This window comes from Heterocephalus glaber, unplaced genomic scaffold, assembly GCF_053883595.1.
Source record: "Heterocephalus glaber isolate CG9 unplaced genomic scaffold, H.glaber_assembly_v1.0 deba00001479, whole genome shotgun sequence".
Taxonomy (NCBI): domain Eukaryota; kingdom Metazoa; phylum Chordata; class Mammalia; order Rodentia; family Bathyergidae; genus Heterocephalus; species Heterocephalus glaber.
In genome coordinates this window covers 1,472,481-1,490,798 of record NW_028258316.1, presented here as the reverse complement: position 1 = coordinate 1,490,798, position 18,318 = coordinate 1,472,481, and the positions used below count along the sequence as shown (strand labels likewise).

Sequence of the window (18,318 nt, the reverse complement as noted above, 5' to 3'; positions counted from 1 at the left end):
CTGTGCTGGTAGGTAAGGGAGGAGCTGTCGGGCCCAGTGCTGGCCCACGATGTGAGCACACTCGCTGCCGACTCTCCTGTCACTCTGTCCACAAAGCACAAGTGGGATTCCGAGTCCCCTGAGCGAGGGGCTCAGCCTGGAGGGCTGCCAGTCTTGGTGCCCTTCCGTGCTCTTGAAGAGAATGTGTGTTCACATGGCTGGGTGGGAGCTCCTGAGGTCAGGTAGACTCCCATGGTTAAGGTGTTGCTCAAATTGCCTGGATCTTTGTGGGTTTTCTGCCCCATTCCACCCAGGGATTGAGAGGGTGCTGAGCAGCCAACTGTGGCTGTGAGATGTCTAGTTTCCCTTGCAGTTGCATTGGTTAATTGCAGGCCCTTCATGGATCCCCCCCCCCCCCGTTCTATGGCAGAACCCTGGTCATCCTTGCAAGGTGCTCTGCCCCAAAGCCTACTTTAGTATCCACAGACCAGTCGGTATCAGAGACACCCTTGGTGGGTTCCGATCTCCTGCTCAGTGCTTCGAGACACAAGGGTAAAAGAAAACTCAAAGACGGAGTTAAAGAGACAGAGATACTGGGAGCCAGGATGACCAGTGCTTGTGCAAGCAAGGCTGAATGAGCAAAGGCCTTGAAGTCCCAGAGCTGCCAATATTTATTGGCGACATCATAGTTAGATTGAGGTAAAGGGGCCACGTGAGAGGACCCATAGTTGCTATGGACACGTTACTGACGCAGGCAAGGCTTGTAAAGGAAAAGATGAAGCATTCTTGAATTAGAAACAGAACAGACAAAATATAGGTTGTGGTTAACAATTAACCTTATCTTTTTGGTAAAGAAAGTTTTCTTTTTTTTGTACCGGGGATCGAACTCAGGACCTTCCGGTTGCTGGGCAGGCACAGTGCCACTGAGCTAAATCCCAGCCTGTAAAGAAAGTTTTAACACTGGGACTGGAATTTGGCTAAGAGTCACTCTGACCTCGGCCGGTAGGCTTCTGCCCGTTTCACTTCTCAAAACAAGCCAATTGTGGGGTTCACTCTACAGCCTGCTTTGGGCACAATCAATGGAGAAGTCCCTCACAACTCAGCCTTCTTTTAACTGGGTTTACAGGGCATCTCCTTCCTCACCCTCTCACTTTCAACCTCTTTGGTTTTTTTTTTTCTTTTGGTACTGGGGATCGAACTTGGGACCTTGTGCTTGTGAGGCAGGCGGTGGCACCACTGAGCTAAATCCCCCGCCCACTTTCAACCTATTTGTGCCTTGGCTTTTCAAACGTGTTTCTTGTGAGCACCATACTGTTGGATTTTGCTTTTTTTTTTTAAACCCAATCTCTGCCTTCTAACTGAGGTGCTTCCTCTATGCACGTGAAATGAGATTACCCATGTGATTTAGGGTTGAAGTTTACATCCTGCCACTTGTTTTCTTTGGTTCCCATTATCCTACTTTTTCTGCCTCCTTTTGGATTAAAGTTTTTTTTACCGATTCCATCCTGTGTCCATCACTGGCTTGTGAGCCATAACTCCTTGTTATTGTAGCAATTGCTTTAGGATTAATAATATTACATGCAGTCTCCCTTTGGGTGATAGGTGATATTCTACCACACCACCCACAGGATGAGGGTCTCATAGTACTTTATGATAATATCATCATCCATTTTATTTTAAATGTGCTGCAAGCTCCACGATACATTGCTATTGTTTTGTTAAGAGTCAAGTATGTTGTTACCCATTTTAAATTACACGTGGGGCCCTGCACCCTCCCCCAGAGTCACCAGGTCACCACTTCTGGTCACTCACACCCTGAAGTTGCCATGTCACTGTCCCCAGTACACAGCTGGCACCCCTGTCCTCCACCTGAAAGACGCCCCTCACTGTGACCAGTGTGTGTCTGCTGCTGACGACTGTGTGAACTGTTCCTCTAAGGCCATCTCCCTGTGGCCAATTTTGCTCGAACACTGCAGAACCGGGGATCTGGGTGGACACTTTATTCTGGCACTTTAAAACCATCACCCAGGGCAGGGATGGAGCTCAGGGTAGAGCACTTGCCCAGCACGTGGGGGGCCCTGGATCTGGTCCCCAGCCCTGGTGCACAGGACAGGGGCGTCTCCATTCCCTTGTCTTCTTGACTGCTGCAGAGAAACTTGGGGCTTCCTCTTTACTTGTCACTTTGCTCCCTGTACAGAGCGGTGTCTGTACTCTTAGGCTACTTCTGTCTCATTGTCCCTGGTTGAGCACTTTGATAAGAATGCACTTTCGTGTACTTCTCCGTGTGCCCTGTGCTGGGGTTTGTTGAGACTCTTGGGCCTGAGGTTTTACTGTTTTCTTCGAATTTGGAAAACTCCCCCCTCCTATTTCTTCCAATGCTTTTTCTGTCCTGTGAGAACTCGGATACCCACGCAGTAGGACACGGGAAGCTGTGAGCTCTTCTCTTCTGCCATGTGTCATCTGCTGTTAACCCCATCCAGCATTTTTCCTCAGGTCCTTGCGCTTGTACATTTTCATTTCTAAGAGCTCCATTTCGATCTTTTACGTCTTCCATGATTCATTTAATTTCTTTCTTTTTTTTTTTCAGTACTAGGGATTGAAGTCTTCCCACTGAGCTGCACAGTCAGTCCTTTTTTAAAAATTATGACATCTCTTAGGGTCCCAAAGTCACTAAATTACATGGCCTGGGCTTGACTTTGCAGACCTCTGCCTCGACTTCACTTAACTTTTTAAGCACATGGAGAAAAGCTATAAAAGCTTTTATGAGCCCTACAAACTCTCACACTGTGTGGCCTGGGTCAGTTTTCAGCGACGCTCCCTGCCTTTGTGGACAATGCTTTTTGCATCCCTGCCTGCCTACTGGGCCTGGTGGAATTCACCACGTGGGGTCTGGGTGTCTCTGCATTTCTACACGTCTTTAACTCCACTCGGGACAGCAGTTATTTGGAGGTGATCTGATTTTCACTGTCTAGGTGAAGCCAGGTCAGTACCCAGACAGGGTCTCGGACTCCCCGCACCAGGGCAGGATGTTCTGTGTACCCTGCCAGTGGCGAACCACAGCGCTGTCCAGGCCGGCTGGTGGAGACAGGCTTAATTCTGTCTTTCCAGCCCCCGGACATGTCTTTCCCAGCCTCCAGTTGCCTCCTGTCCTGGGCTAATAGGTGGGTTCTCCACTCAGTACCCCAGGCAGACTCTCTTGCCAACTCCACAGCTGCTGGGCACCCCAGACTCAGCTCTGTCTCTTTACCTCAGTTTCCCTCCCTGCACTTGGCCTGGAAACTCTCAAGCCGTAAAATGTTCACATCGTGGGTCTCACCTCCCTTGTTTTCCAGCAGCCATCAAGGTCACTGGTGTTCGATGTCCACTGGCAACTGTGCTTCCCGATGAGTCTGGATACACACGCGCGTGCACATACACGAGCCCACATATGCAATTTTGTTCAGTTGTTTCAGGTGGGATGAAAAGCCCACAATCCAGTCCCCTGACTGTTGGCGAAGTAACTTTTTGAAGCATGGGGTCATTTTCTGGTCACGGCCAGCAGAGGTCAGCAGCCAGACAGCCGCTGCAGCTGGGAACGTGGGCTCAGCTGGCGGGGATCCTGATGCGAGACCCCTGATGCGGGACCCACGTCACCCCCTCTGGCCTCAGTATCCCTTCGGTGGAAGCCAGGTGGCAGCAGGGCTGCCTTCCCATGCGCTGCAGGGCTCTTCCAGCACTGCCTCCGGGACCTGGTGTGGAGCTGTGTGCGGGTGGAAGCCCCAGACACCCACCTGTGACCCACCTCCCGGAAAGACAGCCGCGGACATGGGCAGCCATCCCACCTGACCCCCCCCCCCCCCGCAACCCCACTCGCTTTCTCTTTCAGGACTGGTCGCGCTGGCCCCAGCCCCCGCCCAGTCGCCCCTGGCCAGGCTCAGCCCTCGGGACAGCGCCGGCCACCAGGTACGCGCAGCGGGGCAGGGGCACAGCTCCGGGGTGAATACACGGGGTGTGGTATCAGGGCGCTGGGGTCTCCACCGGGCCAGGCTGGGAGGTGCTCCCCGACATTGGCCACCCACCCGGCCAGCTGGAGAGGCACGGACTTCCCGGCACCCTCTAGAGCACTAACAAGTGCACGGCGTGGACGGAGGTGCTGAGGTCCCGCCGCCCTCGGGAGCTCACAGCCGGCCAGAGAAGGGGCAGTGCCGCGGGCGGGCAGTCAGGGAGAGCGCCAGGAGCCACCTGGGTGGTCAGCGATGACGCGTCCTCCGTGTGCCTCCCCCAGGGCAGCGCGGGGAGCACCCGGAGCACCAAGCCAGGAGCGGGCTCCGTAGCGGCGCCGAAGCAGAGCCTGCGGGAGGAGGAGCTGCGCGCGCAGCACCGGGCCGCGCTACTGCGCCTGCGCCGGATGGCGCTGGAGGAGATGGCACGCGCCGAGCTGGCCTGGCTCGAGCATCTGCGAGGGTGAGTGGCTCGCAGCCGGGTCCACCCGCCCACGGGCCCCGCCTGGTAGAACTCGCCTCATCCAATAGCCACGCCCATTCGCCGCACTGGCTCCACCTATCCAAGAAGGCCCGCCCACGCATTTGACCACGCCCCCCATGGCCGGGCGGCCCCGTCCAGTCCTCCGTGAATAACTGTTGATTGTAGTAATGAATAGGTGTTTGCAGAAAAGGAGATAAGGCTTTAAAGTGTCCCCAAAACAAACAGTGGACACCACCCACGGCCCTCCACAGGTCTGTGCACAGGTTTGCAGGGTACTTGTCTCTGTGCCCCTAGACTAAAATGCCAGGAGGCTCTCCACGCTTCCCGGAGCCGAGCTGGCAAGCACTCTTGCGGAGCTTTCCTTAGGGGGAACTCAGAAGTGGGGTCCCCCGCGGTGAGAGCCCAGGCCAAGACTCCTGACAGTGCACGGGCCTAGGCTGTGGGGAGCCCCACCTGAGCCCCTCTGGCCTGGCTCCCAGAGCCGGTGGAGCTGGTGTCTGTCAGGTGGTCAGTCATGGGTGGGTGGCTGTGGAGCCTGCCCAGCACGGGTGCCTCTCTGTGGCTTCCCACGGCCACCTGCAGGCCTGTGGAGCTGACCTTGACCTGCCGCTCCCCCAGGTGTCTGGGGAGCCCGGGCCACCGAGCCACAGGGGCTGCCGTGTGGGAGAGGACAAGGCAGGCCCTCAGCAGGCTGGAGAAGGGGCGGCAGGTACGGCATGGCTGGGGTGGGGAGCACGGAGGCCTGCTGCCCTTGACACACCTCCGCCGGTGAGTCCCTGAGTCCCTGGCACCCTCCATGGCCGCCTGCGACCCTGTGTGCCTGGGGACTGGGTGGAGGGTGGCACTGGCTGCAGGGCAGGTGCAGCTTCTTACTGGCCTCAGTTTGGCATCTGAGCGGTAGTGTCCATGCCCTGGGTCTTGGAAGGGTTTAATCAAGGAGACGTGGAGAGAGGGAGGGTGTGCCAGCCCTGTGGCGGGGACACTGGGGAAGAGCACTCCAGCGTCGTCCTGCCAATCCCTGGGGGAGCCGGCGTCCAGGGAGTGGCAGGGAGAGGCCAGGCTGCCTGCCGCCCCTGGCTGTTCATCAGCCCTCTTCTTCCCCGGCCGGGCTCCTGGGGTCCTTGGCAGGTGCGGAGGGGAGTCCAGGGCCTGTGGGACCTGCATGGGTTGGTGCAGCACCCGAAGGCCTTTCTCACAGTACAGAGGGCCCAGCCCCACCACAGGCAGGTGCTCCGCTGGGGCTGTGCAGCTGTGGGCTGAGGTGACTGGAGGGTCCTGCAGGAGCAGACAGACCTTCAGTGGCCATGGGTGGCGAGGACGTGGAGAAAGCCCTGGTGGAGGTGGGCAACCTAGCAGGAAGGAGCTGGAGGGGCCAGCGCTCAACTCAGCACAGGCAGTGGTGGAGGAAGGACAGAGTGGGGACCTCTGGCCTGCGCCTGGGGCTCCTCCCTGACGGCGGTCCCTGGAACCAGCAGCCAGCGTGAAAGCTGTGTGGATGGGGGGATGTGCCTCTAAGTTGTGGGGCTGAGGTCTTCCCTTCAGGGGGAGTGAACAGGGCTTTCTGAAGCACCTGCCCCAAGGGGGACTGTAGGACAGGGACCCTTTACTGCCCCAGAGCTTGCTAGGAGGGCCTCTGCCAGCCTTGGGTGGAACACGGGCTCTGAGTACTTTTCAGCAGGGTGCAGGCCCTGCCAAGGCAGTCTATGCAGTTTCGGCTGGTGTCACTCATGGGGACACCTGGGCCGTGATACCAAGGGCTGCCACACACGCCTGCCTGCTTCTCTGAGGACGAGGCCACGCCCGCTGCCTCTGCTGTCTCTCCTAGAGTCCCAGCCCTAGAGTCAAGGCGGCCTGGGAAGCCCCCTCTGAGACAGGCCCACTGGAGGGAGCCCCAACACCACGCAGGCCTGGCAGCCCTGCCAGCCCACGAGCCCAGAGAGGCCCTGAGAATGCGGAGGTCATATGGTGAGTCCTCAGGTGGCCCTGGCCCTTGCTCAGCACCCCTCAGCCTGCGCCTTCCTGGGGAGGGGGACCCTGAGGGCACTGGGGGAGCCTGCGGAGAGCTAGCCCAGAGCTGCAGGGACCGAGAAGGAGCAGGCAGCAGCTGTGTTTCCGGCTCTGTGGCTGCTGGGCGTGGCCATGGGGAATCTCCCAAGCCTGCCGAGGGGTGCGGAGGGACAGCAGGTGTCCAGCCTGGCTCAGGGCAGCAGGTGGCCTGGGTGTGGCCCTCCCGGAGCTGGTGTGGGGCTGTCTGTGGCTGGTGGTGCCTGGGCCCTCTCTGAGGCCTGGTCAGGGCCTTAGTTTGCAACACAAAGAGATGAGGGCCCCTTGCTAGGCTGAGTCAGGGAGGTTCCCTTGGTGGCGGTAAAGGCAGAGCACCCTGTGGGGCTGAGCAGAGCTGGAAGCCGCCCCTGGCCTGAGGCCTTCACTGGGTCCCCCTGCCTGCCTTGGGGAGGTTGTCACCACCCAGCAGCTCTTTGCCACCCAGGGAGCCTCCCCCAGGCCATCAGCTCCTGGGCTTCCTCCTGGGCAGCATTCCTCGAAGTCAGCTGTAAGTCATGGGCTCTGAAAAGGCTCCTAGGCTGACTGCCAGCCCCAGAATCCCAGAGTTTGTCCTTGGGGCTGGACAGGGTGGGCTGGTCCCCGAGCGGTATCAGGCCTGAGCTCTGAAGCTATTCTTGTTACACTGGCAAAGCCTAGTCAAAAGTGAGCAGGTAGAGAAAGGCAGGTGGAGGCAGGAGAGACTGGGTCCCCTGCAGGCCCACCCTGAGCAGTGGCTTGATTTTGTGCTGGGGTCAGGGCCCGGGGAAAAGCACCAAGCTTGGCTGCTTTCTCCTGTGTTTGGAGTGTGCCGGGAATGGGGTCCATCAGTGAATAAGCCTCTGTGCCCCCTGCACCCCAGGGAGCCAGCAATCGGCGAGGACAAGGACACCAGTGGTGCGGGCCCTGGTCTGAGACCTGGGGTGCCAGGGAGGGCTCGGGAGGAGAGACCTCTGAAAGGGCCTGGGGGCCCGGTGGGCGGTTGCAGGGCTGCTGGCTCCTGCACCAAGGACACAGGGGACTGCCCTCCTTCCAGCCCCCTCCTCCTGCCTGCTCCCTGCCCAAGTGTGGATCTGGGGGAGACCATCAGGCCCGCCCAGGGGTGGGGGCAGCAGGCTGTCTGCGTTCTGGGGTACAGGTGAGAAAGCAGCTGCTCCAGGCGGGCCTGCCCGGCACTGACCCTAACCAGAAGGGCTCAGGAGGGCCAGCACCTGCCCTCCTTGCCTGCTACCTGGAGGGGGTGACAGGCAGTTTTGCTGCCCTGGCAGTGTGGCCCAGGTAGGCAGGACGGGATACCCAGGACCTGGCAGCAGCTTGGGGTGCCCTATTCCCCCAGCCCTCCCAGGAAGAGCAGTCAGTCTCCACCAGAAACCTCCGGGGTCTCGCTGCCTGGAGGCAGCCATCTCCCCCCACGTGTGCCCCCCATGAGACAGCCCCATCTGCCCGGAGAGCTGTCGGTGGGGGCGGGGGGGGGGCAGGAATCTGGCTTCTGCTTGGCTGCAGCCACTGTCGGACCAGGCATGAGGTTGTTCCGGGTCAGGGCCTTGCAGAGTTGTGGCAGGGCTGGGCATGCCCGTGGGGCAGTGGGGGGGCAGTGGGGAGGGCCGTGACCTGCAGCCCATCTTGCAGCCTGGCCTCTGAGCACTGGGAGGGGACACCTGAGACGCCCTCAGATGCCGATGGCCACCAGCAGCCTCCGAGGCTAGCCTGGGGAGAGGACACAGCCAAGGCCAGCAGCCCGCCCGAGGACAGAGGCAGTCCTTTAGCCCAAGGTAGCCAGGCGGGGGAAGAGGAGGGCAGCAGGCCCAGGTCAGACAGACCCGTGTTCCCGCCCACCGTGCCAGTGTGGACCTGCATGGCCAGGGCCGCCCTGCCTGTGTCTGAGTGTGGCACAGGGCATGCTCAGCTTTACACAGAGCTGGGCCCCGGACTTGGGGACACGGACGGGCCCTGCTGCTCACAGAGGTTCCCGGGAGGTGGCTCGGCTCAGAGGCACCCCCGCTGCCACCAAGGGGAGGCCTGGGTGTCACCAGACCTGCCGTGTGCAGCCCTGCCAAGGTGGCAGGAGGGTGGAGTTAGGCCTGGGTGTGCCCTGCCCTGGATCCAGGACTCCCCAGCTCAGGCCTCTGCCATGGCCGGGCCCTTCCCTGTTCCCACGGGTCAGCTCGTTTGCTGTCTTCCTGCCGGGAGGAATCCTGGAAAAGTCGCACCTGCCCCCAGTGCCTCCCAGGCCCCAGCACAGCAGCTCGGCCCCCAGCCTGTGCCCCATCCTGCCCGTGCATGTTCCTTCCCCTCCCCTCTCTGGCCTGTGAGCCCCTCTGTACAGGGAGGGACGGGGCCAGGTAGAGTCATTTCCAGAGGGGACAGAGCTCCAGAAGCCGGGCGGCTTTCACGGCAGAGACGCCTCCTCCCGGCCACCTGCACGCAGAGACCAGAAGTCCGTCCTGTCCCCGAGCACCCCACCTTCACCCTCCTGCCTGGCCCTGGCTTTCCCGGTTCTCACCTTTCCCCAGTGACCGTGCTGGTCTCAGCAGTGAGACTGCGGCAGATAATGTGACCTGCAGAGGGCGCCGGGCTCCCCACGGGACAGCATCACAGTCTGAGGAGCATGGGGGTGGGTGGCCCCTCTGGGACACAGGCATCTTTGTCTGAAGCGGCACAGGGCAGCTCAGCCTCACACCTGACAAGAGAGAAAGGCGCAGAAGGGGTGGTGTTAGGAGTGGCAGTGGGGTTCCCAGAAGTGGGGGCCTGGGATGCACTGAGCTTTGGGCCCCAGGGAGGGAGGCGCCGTGGGCCACGGTGCTGAGTCCATCCCAGCAGCTGTGATGCTGGGACCGCGTCTTCCAGAGTCTTTCATCCCCCGGCTGGACCATCGGCACTCAGGCTTGCTGGACCCTGGACAGCTGCTGGACTCAGCCTCTCCTGTATGCAAGTCCACAGGAAGCCCTTTCCAGGGCCCGGGCCTGGGTGGGGTCCCCATTCTGCCCGCCGTGGCTGGGTGCTGGTCGGGACCTGGGCACCCATGTGTCCTTGCCTCTGTGGTGCTGCCCGTCTCCTGGTCGTCGCAGTCTTGCCTGACTGCAGCTCCTGCAACCCAGGGCATCTTCCCCCCTGCCTTGTCCATGCAGGCCCTCGAGGCAGAGGGAGGCGCCCCCAAAGCTCAGCCTGGGCCACAGGAGGCACCGGAGCCACCCCCAGGTAAGACCCCTGGCAGTGGCCTGTGTGCCTGCCCTGTGTGCTCCTCCCCACCCAGTGGAGCCGACCCCAGACGAGGAGGCCCCTGAGGACAGCAGAGAGGATGGGCAGGCTCGGGCACTGGTGGCCCCTGGCCCTGGCCCAGACCCCTTCGGGGCTAGAAGACTTCCTGTGGGAGGTGACCTGGCTGCTCCTCTGCGGAGGAGGCAGAGGGGATAAAGGAACAGGCTTGTGAGGGTTTCCAGCCTCCATCTCGAGATTCGCCCCCAAGTGGGGAACCAGATCTCTAAATTTAAAGCGATTTTCTCTGAGCTTTTTTTCCGGAACTGCCTGTCACTGACAATCCTGGATGTTTCTGTGTCCTCACACAGACCGAATCCCACGAGGCAGTCTTGCGTCCCCATGAATTTTCAGAACTTTTCATGGGGCTCCAGGACTCCAGGCAAGCCTGCCCCGCCCCTGCCTGTGCGAAAAGCTGGCTGTGCCTTTGCCCGCAGGGGCCCCTCAGACACAGCCCAGAGCCTGCTGGCCCGGGAAGAGGCCCCCGACTCGCATGGGTGGCTGCGCTCGCGGCTCCCAGGGGCCAGGCCTTGGACGCCCGGGAGCAGATGGTCCTCCGGTTGCCCGGGAAGCACGTGTGAGTTGGGGTGTGGCCTGCACCTGCACTCCTAGGGGGCCCTGCTGCATGGCCTTGGGGCGCCTCATCCCTCATGTGAGGCCTTCCAGGAGGCTCCCTGAGATGTGCAGACTCTCCCGGTCTCACCCTAACACTCCACCCCCCAGGACTCCACATGCAGGCAGGAGAGCCTTTTTCATGGCAGGGGCGTCTGGCCAGTGGGTCTCTGAGGCCCTCTCCAGTGGGGTTCGTTCCTCATGGTAGCCTGGAAGGACAGGGCCCCGGCGCCAGCTCAGGGACATGGCCACCCCCACACACCGCTTCTCCATGCCCCAGCAGGTGGCTGAAGGAAGCACATGCCAAGCTGGACTAGATGGTGGCGGGATCCCCACAGAGGAACCCCTGGAAGTGGAGAGCGGGCCGCCTGGGGCGCAGAGGTGCGGGGTGCAGGCAGGGGGTGTGGCCTCCCTCCTCAGTCTGCCGCCCTTCTGTGGAGAGGGGTGTTGCCCAGTGTTAGCCCCAGCCTTGGGTGCAGGAAGGGCGTTCTGAGTTCTCTGGGGTGCCCATCTGCCACCGGATCCAGATGGTGCCCAAAGACAGAGGCCCACTGGGGAGTGCGGATGGCGGGAGGTGACTGGCAGGGATGTTTCTAAGAGTGGCAAGGCTGACTGACGCTGTGTGTCCCTGGCTGTGAGCGGGGGGGGGGGGGGGGGGGCGGCGGCTGGGAGAACAGCGTCCCCTCCTGGGGTGCTCCAGGACTTGCCCACCGTGTGCTTACAGGACAGAGGCCTGTCAGCAGGAGGACAGCAGCAGCCCCCTGGCCGCCTCCCCAGGTGACCCCCTGCCCTCTCCAGGGTCCCCAGGCCAGGTCAGGGACCCTGGAGCCCCCACATAAGGACCACCCCAGGCCCAGGTCCTAGATCTGAGCCGGGCTTCTCCCCGAAGCTCCCAGCTCTGCCCTCCTGTTGCTCTCACCCACCTGGGGCTGTAGCCCGACCCAGGCTGGGCCCATCCCTGTCACAGAGGAGCAGCCACGCAGACACGGCATCAGTCGTGGCCGTAGCTGGCTCCTCAGACTCCAAACGTCCACGCCGTGGACCTGTTTGGGAGCCGTTGGCAGAGGCAATGTGCAGCTGGCTGTGGTCGAAAGGGTTGAACACGCTGGCACCGTCCTGCTTTCCTGCCTCGTTTGGGGCCCTGGTTTTGAGCCACTGGCTGTGGGAGCCTGGGGGCAGGGCCGCTTCCTAGATGCAGGGTGTGACAGCTGTTGGGTGTCCCCAAATTCACCCTGTCTCAGCAGCTCCTGCAGCCCTGGAGGAGGAGGCAAGAATGCTTGTGTACCTGGGCTCCGGGCCTGCAGCTGGGCTCCCCTTGGGGTCTGCAGGGTCCCCAGCGTCGTCCCCCATGTCCTCAGCAGGCTCTGCGTGTGACTTGTCCTGCTCCTCCCTCCAGGAGTTTCAGAAAGCCACAGCCACCCTGGTCCAGCTTTCTGACGGCTCCCTCTCCCTGTCTGGCCCCGAGGCCGAGGGCAGCCGGGCCACAGAGCCCAGCTGGTCCGAGGAGCTGTCTGCTCACGAGGACTTTGCCCCACCCTTGTTTTGGGGGCTCCACCAGGGTGACCCTCAGCCGGGTGCTGTTCCTGGGGGTGCAGGGCCGGTGACCTGGCAGAGACCAGAATGTGGCCAGGCTGGTGCCCTGCCTGGCTGTCCAGTGGAGGCAGCAGTGGCAGACGACTTAGTCCCAGAGCAGAGCTCCTCACAGGCCAGCTGCCCACTGCCTGCCCAAGATGTTCGTTCTCCAAGGTCTGGGTCAGAGCTGTCAGAGGCCTCCAGCCAAATTTGGGACGAGGACATTGAAGAGAACCTGTCAGAACCTGGCCCGGGGGCTGAGCCCACCTCTGGCAGCTCCTCGCCTCCTGGCTTGTCCAGCTTGGAACACAGCATGGCTGTACCTGCCTTGGGCCCCAGACAGGGACAGGAACCTTCTGGAACCAGCCGGAGCCTGAGCGGTGGGTCAGACACAGGGAGCACAGAGCAGGCGTCCCCTGAGGCGGCCTCTACCAGCGACCTGGACCTGTCACTGTCATTTCCTTCAGGGACTTCTGCTTCTGAAGGGGCTGGCTGCCAGGAGCGGCCCCAGGCTGCTGGCCCAAGCCTGTGCTCTGAAAGGAGCCCTCCACAGGCCTCTTCAGGGCCTGAGGTACGCTGTGGGCTGGCATCCCCTGTAGCTGAGGGCCAGGCAGCTGGGCTTACGGGGAACGGAGACCCCCGAGTCCCACAGCAAGCTGGGCCCCTGCCCAATGCTGGCTTCCTGACTGAAATTCTGTCCCCTGTGGATGAGGAACTGTCTTATGGCAGTGGGGACCTCCCACATGCCCCCTCCTGGGACGCCCACCTCCCTCCACCGCCTCCCATTCCCCGCACAGACAGTGATGGGGATGAGGCCCAGCCCTGCTCCGAAGACTTCCCTTCCCCTCCCCAGGAGGCCATGGTTCCCCAAGACTCGCTGGGCCCGCTGGAGGAAGACACTTCCATCACCACTGAGGACGTGTCCCTGTCAGAGGAGGCCCCGAGGCAGGCTCTGTCACTGGGTCCCCAGCAGTCGGGGCTCTGCCTGGGGCTGCCTGGGCCATGGGGAGGCCCTGAGGGTAAACTGGGTGGATCAGGGTCTGCGGTGGGGATGCGGGCTGTGGGTGGCCAGCGGTCTGAACAGGTCACCTGGCCAGAGTCGCCCTTGGGTGAGGGTGCAGCCAGTGTCTGTGGGGGGCTCCCCAGGGCATCAGCACAGCCCCGGCCTCCGTCCAGAGCAGCCTGTGTGGCAGCACAGGATGTGACCGGGCTGTTGGTGGCTGGTGACCCAGATGTGCTGGGTGTGGGGCCCTGGGCCCTCAAGGGGGCCTCGGGCAGTCGCCTTGGGCCCCAGGAAGAGGTGCAGTGCTTTGAGAGTGCAGGGCACCAGGGAGGCTCAGGAAGCCTCTCAGCCGCTCCCCAAGACGTGGCGGCCTGGGTGGCTTGTGGGTCCCCTGGGCGCCCTGGTGAGGAGGGTGTAGAAGGCCCAAGGCGCTGGGCAGAAGACTCACTGGGCAGAGAGCTCCCAAGGGAACACGTGGCCTCCAGCCCCGCCTCGGGCTCCTGCTCTGATCTGGGCACAGAGAGGGACGAGGTGGTGACCCTGGTGTCCACCCAGCTCACCCAGAGGATCCTGTGTGACTCCATGGCTGTGCTGGCAGGGCTGGCTCCTGGGGGCAGCCTCTAGACACTGCGAAGTCACTGTGTCTCAGCCACCTTTCTCTCCTTGCTGAAACAGGATACCCAACACCCAAAGTTAGAGGAGGAAAGGTTTATTTAGCTCACAGTTTGTAGAGATTTCGGTCCATCATCGGCTGGCTCACAGACAGGGTGGCTCATGGCAGAGGGACATCTCAGAGGAGAAACAGTCACGGCACCCACATGGTAGCAAAAGCAACAAGGGAGCCTAACAGCTTCTTTCTGTCCCTCTTATCCTATCCGGACTATCGGATTAGGGTGACACCAAACCAATCGGTGGACTGATTGAGCAAGCACACGCCCTTAATCACAGCATCACACACTCTAGATTCAGCCACCTCTGAACAAGCCCTGTGACCGCATGAGGCTCCGGGGACATGTAGACATAAACCATGACACTGTAAATATGTGTGTGTGTGTGTGTGTGTGTGTGTGTGCATGCGCGTGCACGCACGCCTCCGGAAGCTGGAGCTTCCCTTGTGGGCGAGATGGTCATGCTGAGTGGCCACCCTGCTGCTGGCTGTGCAGGAAGTCACTCGACAGGCATCCACTGGCTGCGATTCTTCCGGCTTCTCAAGGGCCCTGACCCGAGTCAGAGGCGAGCTTGGCAGAGGCTGTGTGGCCAGCACAGAGGGAAGAGTCTTGGCCGGGAGCACAGGGCAGGTGGGCATGGATGGTGCAGAGTTTAGGCCTCGCCTTCTGACAGTCTGAGGGTGTGCTGTGGAGGACGGAAGTCCCCCTGACCAGGCTGGGTGTGGGGGGCGTCTCTGTGTTATTTTTGAGCTGAACCCTACCTCCCGTGCCCTTAGGACAGTGGCTTTGCATGAGCCCAGTGCCCAGTGCTTTTACAGTGGAAGCAGCTTTGGGGTCTGGATTTCCTGAGAGGATTTGGAAGCTGTGACAGGAAGTCTCAGAGGTTGCTTTCCGTTCCTGAAGCAGTGTGTGCACACGCGCGTGTGTGCTTGCTATTGTCTGTCACTTCTCTGAACCTTCTCACTCACCACCCATCATTCATCCGTGGGTCTGTCTGGCTATCTGTTGTCTGTCCATGCATCTTTACCGACTCACTTCTTATCTTTATCATCACAAGTGATGCAGGAGCTGGGCACAAGCCTATAATCCAGATCTTTCAGAGGCTGAGGCAGGAAGGTTGCAAGTTCAAGGCCAGCCTAGGGAATTTAGCAAGACCTTATCTCAAAAAAATGCTAAAAGGGGTGGGGCTGTGGCTCAGTGGCAGAGCTTCTTGCCTAGCTTGTGTGAGGCCCTGGGTCCCATCCCTAGAACTTCAAAAACAAAAACAACCAAAACGCCAGGTGTGGTGGTGCATGCCCATAATCCCAGCTCTCAGGAGGCTGAAGCAGGAGGATCACCTCGAGTTCAAGGCCGGCCTGGGCTACATAGTCAATTCAAGACCAGTTTGAACTGTACAGTGGGAAAAAAAAATAAATAACAAAATGGGGCCAGGGATTTAGCTCAGTGGTTCCGCCTGCCTTGAAAGCACAAAGACCCAAGTTCGATCCCCGGTACCAAAAAAAAAAAAAAATAGCAAAACAAAAAAACAACCAAAACCTCAAATATGCTTATAAGTAATTTGTAGCCCTGGCAGCAGCCAATGTGCCATGAAAGGGCAGGGTACAGAGGAGCTATACACACAGCAGCTTTGGGAAGTGGACCCCAGGACACTCGAAAACACTACATGGGCCCAGTAATATGTCCAACTTCTGAGTCTTTATGGGTCAGTTCAAATTAATTTTTAAAAACCTACTTGAGGGCCGGGGATTTAGCTCAGTGGTTCCAGCGCCTGCCTCACAAGTGCAAGGATCCGAGTTCGATCCCCGGTACCAAAAAAAAACAAACCTACTTGAATTAAGGATTCTAAACCAGGAAAGGATTATTCTCAGGAAATTATTCTTTTCTCCTCTTCTACTTCTGTAGTGTCCAGTTTCCATGGCTATGCTACATTTTATTTTATTTTATTTATTTTTGGTTTGGTTTTTATCTTTGGTATCAAGGATCAAACTAGGGACCTCGGGCTTGCAAAGCAGGTGGTGGGGGGGCCAGGGATTTAGCTCAGTGGTTCCAGTGCCTGCCTTGCAAGAGCAAGGTCCTGAGTCTGATCCCTGGTACCAAAAAAAAAAAAAGCCGGTGGTGGAACCACTGAGCTAAATCCCCAGCATACATTTTAAACACTTTTTATTAAAACATAATTCCTGTACCACAAAATTTGCCTGTTTACACTGTACACATGGAGAATTTAGCACCCTTAGAATACTTAATGTATTCATGCACAGCCCCCCAGTGGGTGCAGGGCTCTGTCCCCCGTCAGGCTCAGACCCACCCAGCTAAGAGACAGGGTCCCTTCATCTAAGTGCACTCGGGGGCCCCAGGGCCCCAGATTTTCATGCATCTATGCTGCTTTATTTTTATTTGTATTCGCTCATGTTTACAGTACATAATGAGCCCATCCCTTATGCGGCATTGATGCGTGCTGTGTTTTCAGTGGGAGAAGCTGGCAGAGCAGGGTTTTGGGTGCCAGGCCCCAGGACTCAGAGCTGTGGTGCCCTCTGCCCTGTCGCTCTGGTGATGGACCCTTGGGACCCCTTGGAGTTCCCACCACCAGGCAGGAGCTCCTCCCAGAGAGCCCCTCCTGGCGCCACAACCTGCCAGGTCTTCCTGGGTACCTGTCCCCAAGGACATGTCTCGTCCAGGGAGGCTCCAGCCACGGTGTCACCTGGTTCTGTCCCGGGCTTTCCCAGTCCTGAGAGCTTTGGTTCCAGTTGGGGAAAGTTGTCCCGTGTGAGACTTCACTGCACATTTTTAGCTACAGCTGTCTTATTGATTCTCTTCTAGTTTTCTGAACAAATTAGTCTGTAATTTTTTTTTCTATTTATTGCTGACCCTTTTGGATTTATGAGGCTGTGTGAGAGAAATTATGTATTTTACACACACGTGTTTGGCATGGCAATAAATCTCCTACATCAAAACCCTGCAGATTTTCCTCAAATCCAATACCAACTCCCAATCTCGTTGCTTGGGGTTGTCGCTGACGGCTCAGCACAGTGGAGGGGTGCACGTGTGGGAGAAGAGGGGTCTCCCCAGAAGGATCTTGCCTGGGGGCCTAGTGGGTACATCACATTGCCAGAGTCATTTCGGCCTCTGGCACGGTGCCCTTGAGGGGAGGCTGTGCCTGGGAACTAATGAGAAGCCAGGCCACGCCTCCTGTGACAGCACCCCAGGGGCCGGTGCTATAAAACGACTGTGGAGTGCGGAGGAAAAGTATATCCATCAGGTGGCCGACACATTTTATGTCCCTACGGAGCCGGCTCTGGCATGCAGAGCCGGTGACCGTGAGGGCTTCCGGCAAGGGGCCTCCCTCCAAGGTCTCGAGCAGATGGGCTCTGATCTGCAGTAACCACTCGGCCCAATAAATCTCAACACTGGTCTCAGGAGAAGTCATTATCTTTCATAGAAAACGGTTATTTCTCCGCTAACTCCCTCGTTTAATTTCCCAGCGATCTGTCTTTCTGCACCCGGCTCATCTCGGACCCCCTGCATAAAAACCCACCCTGCACTCAGCCTTTGCGAGCTACATCCCCAGTCGTCCTTGGATTCCGTTCCCTGCACAGCTCTGACTGCCACTCGATAGCCACATATGGAAAGTGACAGCCGGGCGCTGCTGGGGAACACGGGGGCACTGGCTCCAACGTACCTCCCACGCCCACACCTGGGTGTTTGGTTGCCGGGGCAGGGAGCTGGCGGAGCTCACGCCCCTTCCGGGTGGAGCTGGTCCTATGCCCGGGATTTCCTGCCCAAACCAAGGGCTCAGGAAGTCAGCCCTTCCCACGCCAGCACCTCCAGTGGCTTCGGAGACTCCAAGAAACGTACCCAGGTTCCCATCAGTCTCCGAGGCCCTTCCTTTGCCCGCTCCATGGCAACCACGCCTCTCAAACTGCTTCTCTGCACTTGTCCCCCGACCCATGTCTCCCTTTGCCCCAAGCCGAGGCCCCTCCCGACGTCCAAGAACACAGCAGGCTGGGCTGGGGGGAAGCACAGGGTGTCCCACAGCGGCCCTCTGCCTGCTGCTTGACGCCACCCTCTGCTCAGTGGCCTGGGGGGGCTTCCAGCTCATCCTGCCTGGCCTCCACCTCGGGGCCTTGCACTTGGGCTGCCCCTCACCTCTTCCTCTGCTCCCTTCTCTCCAGGACTGCGGGCTTTCACACCTTGTTGTAGGCCCAGAGGGACAGGCTTGCTTTCTCCTCGCCTTGTTTCCAGGCCTCGGCACAGGGCAGGAAAGCGGTGAGCGCAGGAGGGGCAGGGACAGAGCGCAGGGCTCCTCCGTGGGTCACCTCCCCCAGCACCTCACGCGAGCGCTTCCCTCAGCGAACGAAGGGCATCCCTGGCCTCAGCAACAGGCCCCGTCAGCGAGGCCAAGGGCCCTGACCTGAGGGTCCTTTCTTTCTTGTTTTGGCCACAGCGTTGAACCCTGACGTGTGTAAAATCAGGACCAGCAATCAAAACACCAGGGACCCTGCGCACGAGAGCACAAGCCACAGGGCTGCGCCTCTGGTCTGTGGGAGACAAGGACCTTGCAGCTGGTTACAGGGATTTCAGGCAAACTGAGAAGTGGACTAAGAACCTCCCATTAAATTTACATTTCAGACTTAGGTGCCACCAGCTCGCTGTTTGTCCAGACTTCACATCTAACCTAGTGTGTCGTTTTCCGTTTGCTAAACCTGGCGGTCAGGGCCCTGGAAGGAT

General features: G+C 59.5%; 1 protein-coding gene across 19 annotated transcripts in view; it reads left to right on the top strand.

The window, feature by feature from the left end:
- Ccdc187 (coiled-coil domain containing 187) overlaps positions 1 to 18,220 on the top strand; it is a 39,816-nt gene extending 21,596 nt beyond the window's left edge. For 5 of the 19 annotated variants that reach the window (XM_087182667.1, XM_021261685.2, XM_087182670.1 and 2 more), the window contains 11 exons: positions 3,845 to 3,921; positions 4,244 to 4,422; positions 5,062 to 5,152; positions 6,269 to 6,408; positions 8,113 to 8,255; positions 9,331 to 9,407; positions 9,612 to 9,681; positions 10,176 to 10,315; positions 10,631 to 10,731; positions 11,075 to 11,127; positions 11,592 to 15,718. In XM_087182667.1, the coding sequence (XP_087038793.1) occupies positions 3,845 to 3,921; positions 4,244 to 4,422; positions 5,062 to 5,152; positions 6,269 to 6,408; positions 8,113 to 8,255; positions 9,331 to 9,407; positions 9,612 to 9,681; positions 10,176 to 10,315; positions 10,631 to 10,731; positions 11,075 to 11,127; positions 11,592 to 13,549 (3,029 nt within the window). In that variant the 3' untranslated portion in view covers positions 13,550 to 15,718. Of the gene's footprint in view, positions 1 to 3,844; positions 3,922 to 4,243; positions 4,423 to 5,061; positions 5,153 to 6,268; positions 6,409 to 8,112; positions 8,256 to 8,996; positions 9,098 to 9,330; positions 9,408 to 9,611; positions 9,682 to 10,175; positions 10,316 to 10,630; positions 10,732 to 11,074; positions 11,128 to 11,591; positions 15,719 to 17,072; positions 17,857 to 18,034 lie in introns of those variants that run through there. The other 14 variants (XR_015439721.1, XR_015439719.1, XR_015439718.1 and 11 more) reach the window with 14 other exon arrangements.
- Positions 18,221 to 18,318: the final 98 nt, after the last annotated feature.